This window comes from Chlorocebus sabaeus, chromosome 10 (assembly GCF_047675955.1).
Source record: "Chlorocebus sabaeus isolate Y175 chromosome 10, mChlSab1.0.hap1, whole genome shotgun sequence".
Classification (NCBI taxonomy): Eukaryota; Metazoa; Chordata; class Mammalia; order Primates; family Cercopithecidae; genus Chlorocebus; species Chlorocebus sabaeus.
In genome coordinates this window covers 56078565-56084892 of record NC_132913.1, presented here as the reverse complement: position 1 = coordinate 56084892, position 6328 = coordinate 56078565, and the positions used below count along the sequence as shown (strand labels likewise).

Below are 6328 nucleotides of genomic sequence, written 5' to 3'. Positions count from 1 at the left end.
TAACTTATTAAAATAACTCATGCTTGAAATCAGCATGAGTTACTCTATTGTTGGGGTGGTTATAATGTTTATAAGATTTTAATAGGGTATCTGCTTTATTTTTTGTAATACTTCTGATAGTGGTAGGGTGTCTGGTTGAATTTTAGTGCTATTTTTATGGCTTTTGAGTCCTAGATGACCTAACCTTAGAGCAGAAGAGCAGAGTGAGAGAGACAGTATTTCACAGGAAAGACAGAGAAAGATGGAGAGAAGTTCTAACAAAGTGAGGTACAAACCAAGAGAAGATGATGTGGGCCAAACTCCGATGAGGGGTACATACACAGAGAAGGGAAATTTTATGTTGTGCTTTGGGTTGTTTATCCTAAGTGCCTCTTTTAAAATTGCTTTAAAATAAGCATAACCTGATATATTTCAGATGAACTCTATAAACCATATTTTTTTTCCAGAATAAAGTGCTACATAACATTTAACATTGAGGTTTTAATCTTAATTTTCAAAGAAACACTATAGTCTATCCAAGTTAATGTAACATTAGTTTCTCAATGATCACAGTGATACTGGGATTTGACGAGGCTTGTAACAACCTACTGGGATGATGTGAGCCCTTATTAACCTCATCCAGTGAGATGTGATGTTTTACCCACATGAGCTGGTTAGCATTTACAGTAAAGGGCACTTACACTGCACTCTTAATACTTATCTTTATTATGAAAGTGTTTCCAAAGTAAAATGATCCTCATAATAATGATTGCTTCCAGAGATCAAGAATGAATAATTATATTTTCATATAAAAATCAGCAAAACACAATAACAATACATAAAATAATTCTAATTGGCTAACAGTATTTCATTCCATTTCTGACAGAGATGCTCAAGCACTGAATTGTCTTAAGAAAACAAGTAAGGTTTTGTCACCTATCCTATTTCTCACTGCAAGTTGAAAAAAATCAAATCCAACCACCACCACCCCTTCTATGACAACAAATGGCTCTGGAGGTAAATGACTATGTGGGCAAAGAGTTGATGAAAATTATGAGCTTAGGGGCTTTATGAAACTTTGGAAAATCAAACTCAGAGGTTGTTTCCATTCTTAAAGTAATGAAGCTCTAAGTTAAAGTTCCAGAATCATCACATAACTGTTCCTATTCCATAGCTCATTTCTTTTTTTGCAGGTAATCTTATTTTTTTAAGGGTAGTTTCACAATGACAGTTTTAAAAAATTACTGTGGATAAAGAAAAAATGGTCTCAATGAAATAGAATTTTTCACTGAATACAGAAACCATCTCAACAGTTGTTGCCCCTTGGTTTCTACGCCATACAACAGACATCAAACTAGGAAGCCAAACTTTCATGGACCTGTGTTAAGAAAAACACACATATATAGGCATACTACTTTTTTTTCAGAAAAACGGAATTAGGCAGAGAAGGAAGTGTGGGTGTACAACTGATCCACAAGCTATTGGGAAATCAATAGCTAAAAAATGTCAACACCCTGGCTTCCTTTTATCAGGAACTCCAGGAGGCTGAAAGTAATGTGAGTGCATGAGATAAGCGAGACAGATCTTAATGGTCCCCTCCCATCCCTTTCTGGGCAATCTCCAGAATGCCTAGTTTTGTGGAGACACCATGTACTATCTGGCTGCAGAGACTTTCTTAGACCCCGTGTTAGACCCTGTGGGGTCTTAGCATGTGGCCATGTGGTAATGCATTCCTTTCAAAGGCTTTGGGTTGAACTCAAGTGGGAAATACCTGGAAAAGACTAAGCTTCTCCTTTGGGTGTCTGCTGATCCTATTAAAAATATTCATGATGCTTTATGATCTCCAATACAATTTTCTCCATGAAAACAAGCATCAGATACACTACCTCTAAGTATTTATTGGAGGGGTTCCAACAGCCTCGTGGACAGGCCTTCTCAGCAGCTACTGAGTGCCCCCTAGGGGTGGGGAGGGGACAGTGCACACAGAGGTAAACCACAGAGCCCTCTTCTGGCCTATTATGATGAAGAACTAAAATGTGGCCAGTGAACCAGTCAGTGCTCAACACTACGGGGTAATTTGAGAATGGCACAATTTCATTTTACCAAAAGAAACCTTCACTGGCTCTGGGGACTTCAATATCTTCATTTAAAAATATTTTGCTGCGTTTTCTTCAAGGGCGGCTTGTGACAATTGAACTGTTGATTATTCCTTCCATGGACAGCATGGTAGTGGCAAGTGCAGTAACTGGCTCATTGCATTTTCTCTTTCCATACAAGTTACTGAAACTGCCATGTGATCACTTTTCCAGCAGGCTGACTTCGATGTGATTTTTTTCTTATTTAAATGTTAGAAACACCTCAGGGCTATTATTATTTATCTACAAAGCAGAAATCAGCCAAGGACAAAGGAAAAAAGTAAGCTAATAAGAACCTGAAGACCTCAAATACCACATGAAATGTAAACATTTAACTTTTTATTTCCAAAGGATTTCTTGAAGCCTCCCTCTCTGGAGATAATGACATCACCAGACATACTGATAAACAATCTTTTAATACCTTTGGAATCTTACAATTTTTATACTTCAAATTAAGAAAAACGCTCAAATGTTCAGGCAACTTTGGCATTAACATTTCCAAGAAAGGGACAAAAACAACTATTAATGCAAAATCATGAAGAGATTGGGGACAATTGTGGGTGTCTATAAAGCTCTCTTTGAAAAGCTCTTTAAAGCGAACTCGGGTAAACGGAAATGAAATCTGACTTTTTACTTAGGCCAAATAACAATGAGGTTTGAATATAAAGTGGAAGATTCAGGCCCTTTCTACCCAAGATGAAGGCATTCAGTTTGCTCAAATTCAAACTCCACCAAATACTCAGAATGGAAAGTTTGGCAACAGAACTGGACATGTGGAGGTTCACCAACCATTTTGATCAAAGGTGGTCTGATTTTATCTCGCTTCTTGCCTACCCTTTCTGCCTTGTTTACCTTGACCAGATGCCTGTGGCATTATATAATAAGACCTCAGGGCACCATCTGTGTGGCAGCCCAGCAGAAGTAGGATGCTAATAAAACCCTGGGGTAAAGCGGCAATCATTTGCATTTTTATCACATATACTTGAATAATCCAAAATACTGAGAGTTGCTTCCCTATGCTCAACATCCATAGGACCAAATTTGGAAAGGTGAACTGTAGTTGGCTTATACGATGGTCTTAGATGACCTGCACTTAGCCATATTTAGCTCTCTAGATAAGAGGCTGAAAAGATTCTACCACCTTCAGGTGTGTGGAGAACATGAACAGGAGGCTGACAAACAAGGAGGGAAGTTTCTGTTGTACCTGGTGAGTGGGTTTTATGAAAGGAATATGGGTAAGGATGAGTCAGTGATATTTTGGTTTTATCACTTTTTGGAGAAACATACATATACATAAATAGAACACACGTTTTTATATAATTTATTGACCTGAGGCCAAATTCTATTTGATTTTCTACTTTCCCCCTACTAACAGATCCAGAAAAGCTATTAACATTAGAGAATAAAGTATTCCTTCTTCTAGAATCCTTTCTACATACCCCTTTTTACCCTGGGAAGCTCTGAATGTGACCAGGAAGGAGGCGATGTCAACACAGGCTAAGTTAATTAATGAGAAACAGCACTCTGACTAACCTATAGTTGAATTTACAAAATACACTTCAAAGCTATGGCCCAGCACAGGGGGAGGATGAGATACTGCACATATTTTTCTCTCTCAGCCTTATCAGGCTACCACGGGAAAGCTACAGACAGAGATATATTATTCTACATTATAAAAAGCCTGCAAACCCTATTTTAATTAGCCCCAAAGAACTCTGCCCTGAAATGTAAAATGAAATAAAACTCTCTGGATAACACAGAGGACTGTGTGAAGTGAATGCCATCACTGAGAGAGGCCCCGAGTGTTGCCAGTCCTCCTTCTAAGTAACTTCTGGGGGGAAAAATGATTACTTAGATTTGTCTTTGCTAATGACAGACCCAATTTACTTCATTTTATGCAATTCTTCTAAACCTTTAATTTACAAGCTGACCTCCTTGAAATTATTCTTCTGTGCTCGGGTGTCATATGATCTAAACCTGAACACATTATGGATCTCTAAAGTTAATTTTACGCATTGAGAGGACTTGCTCCAGACACTAAAGTAAGCTAAATATGTTCATATTTTAATTAAGAAACCTTTACCTTCTCAAAATTTTCAGCTATGCTATTACCTTTTATACATATACCTGCATTTTAGTAGATGTTCTGATGACTAACAAGTCCTTTTATGATTGTTCTTACAAACTCAACCATCCACAAATTACACTCCTAGACACAGGCCTGTTTTGTGAAATAAAGTAACAAGGCTCTAAAAGCAGAATTATTTGCATCGTTTTCCCAATAAACAACCAGATGTACTTACTTCTAAGCCTCTCTTCAATTATTACTATGGACCATAACAGAAACATATTATTTTGTAAATAAGTAGGGAAAGATATAATATTACAGTAAGAATTTTTTGGTTGGGAGCATTCTTTTAACTATTAACCCACAGATTGCAAATTGTGGGCACAAAGCTTTAATTGTTTCAAAGAACTGAATTAAATGTGAATGGTTCTGAGCAGGATATGCACTCTCTGGTATTTCTGCACACTCGTTACTATTTCTGCTATTGTCTTCATGGCCCTGATTCACACATTTATACTACGGCATTTTTGTTTGGGGTTCGTGTTTTAAGTGATGGCCTTCTTGATTTATGAAGGGTTTTATAATCCCTTGTTCCTCTTACTAGAAGTTAGAAGAAGAGATAAAATCTTTGGCCAACATATAGTTTTCTTATCTGTACATAAATAACACTGCTGTGTAGAAGACTTATGGAAACTTATTCTTCAGTACTTTTCCTCATTGTTGATATTGCCATTGTCCAATAGAATTTTTCATTTTTTCCAGAAACAGCCCCACTTGAAAAAAATTTCTGGAAACCAAAGAGGCATTGTAGTGTAATGCTGCTCAGTGTCTAGTAACAGGAAAGTCATCTGGATTACGTTTAAGGAGAAAAGCAAAGGGTAAAACAGTCTCTCTCCCATTGGCTTTATTTTGCTCAGCAAAATAAAAACATCAACATCAAGTACTAGATAGGGCTTTTTCTTGAAAGCTGGTTGCATTAAAGTGCTTTGCACTGCACATGTAATTTTTATCAACTCTTGAAAGATTTTTTTTGTCCCCAAATATACTTCTTTCTTTTATAATGTGACAGAAGACTGCACTAATTATAGGGTAGTGGCAAAACCTGGCTGAAATCAGCTGCTCTCTTTATGTTATTCCTAGAACACAGGACAAATTCCCATTCTTAACAGTGATTTCCTTGTTTACAACTACGAGCTTCAGTGAATATCCTCCTTCAGAATCAGAGCACTGACCTCATCACAGAGAAAAACAAACAAACAAACAAACAAACACACTCTGTAACCTACAAGGTTAACCCTCAACTAGCTATCACACCCGTTGAGGAAATCTTGGCTGTGTGCACAAGAAATGAAATCTATTTCAAAGCAATTTAATACAAAACCATTCAAAAAGTTCTCCAACAACCATCTTCTTTAATTTGAACTGCAAATTGACCATGAAGAGTGAATATTAAACACTTGGTTCGTCCGGTTTAAATGGTCACTGAGACTGTATAAGCAATTTCAAAATGGGCACTGTAACAAAAAGATAGCAAACCTATTTAGAGCTGAACGTGAATCTTGCACTGGATTTTGCTTGCTCTAAGTGATAAAGTAAGCTGATGCTCATAGCACATTGGACTACAGCAAGAGAAAGGGGGAGAAGCAGATGGAGCATCTCCTTCACTGTCATGAGCCCAGTGAGTAAAAGGAGTGAGGAAACCCTCTTTTGTCCACAGATTTACAAATACAAAAAATAAATAATATTCTAAGACAGTACAAATGCAAATACTGTTCCCTTGTGTCAATTACATACAGCATGCCTACATAGAGAGAATGGTAATTCTTCTTCATTCACAGACAGGACACATGGCAGTGCACTATTCAAAATGCTTTGATAATCTTAATTTTTGTTTCTGGTGCTGAGATATTATGAAAGGAACTGCATTTGCAACTTATTAAATACTTCCAGGAACAAATAGTTCACTTTGCTTGGGACTTGTAGTTTTCAGTAATTAATCATCCATGGAGCAGGAGCCGGTCAGGAGATACCCGTTGGTACCACTGGTCCCATTGGTGGTTGTCGCAGTGTGGGGATTCTTCCCTGGAGGTTCTGAGTCCTCCTCATCTGAGCTAGACTCAATATCACTTCGATCATCCTTGGACAC

General features: G+C 37.4%; 1 protein-coding gene across 2 annotated transcripts in view; it reads right to left on the bottom strand.

Annotated features, from left to right (window-relative positions):
• Positions 1-682: 682 nt before the first annotated feature.
• Positions 683-6328, bottom strand: part of CERS6 (ceramide synthase 6) — a 317758-nt gene continuing 312112 nt past the window's right edge. For both annotated transcript variants that reach the window (XM_007965259.3, XM_007965260.3), the window contains one exon: positions 683-6328. In XM_007965259.3, coding sequence (XP_007963450.1) covers positions 6176-6328 — 153 coding nt within the window. In that variant the 3' untranslated portion in view covers positions 683-6175.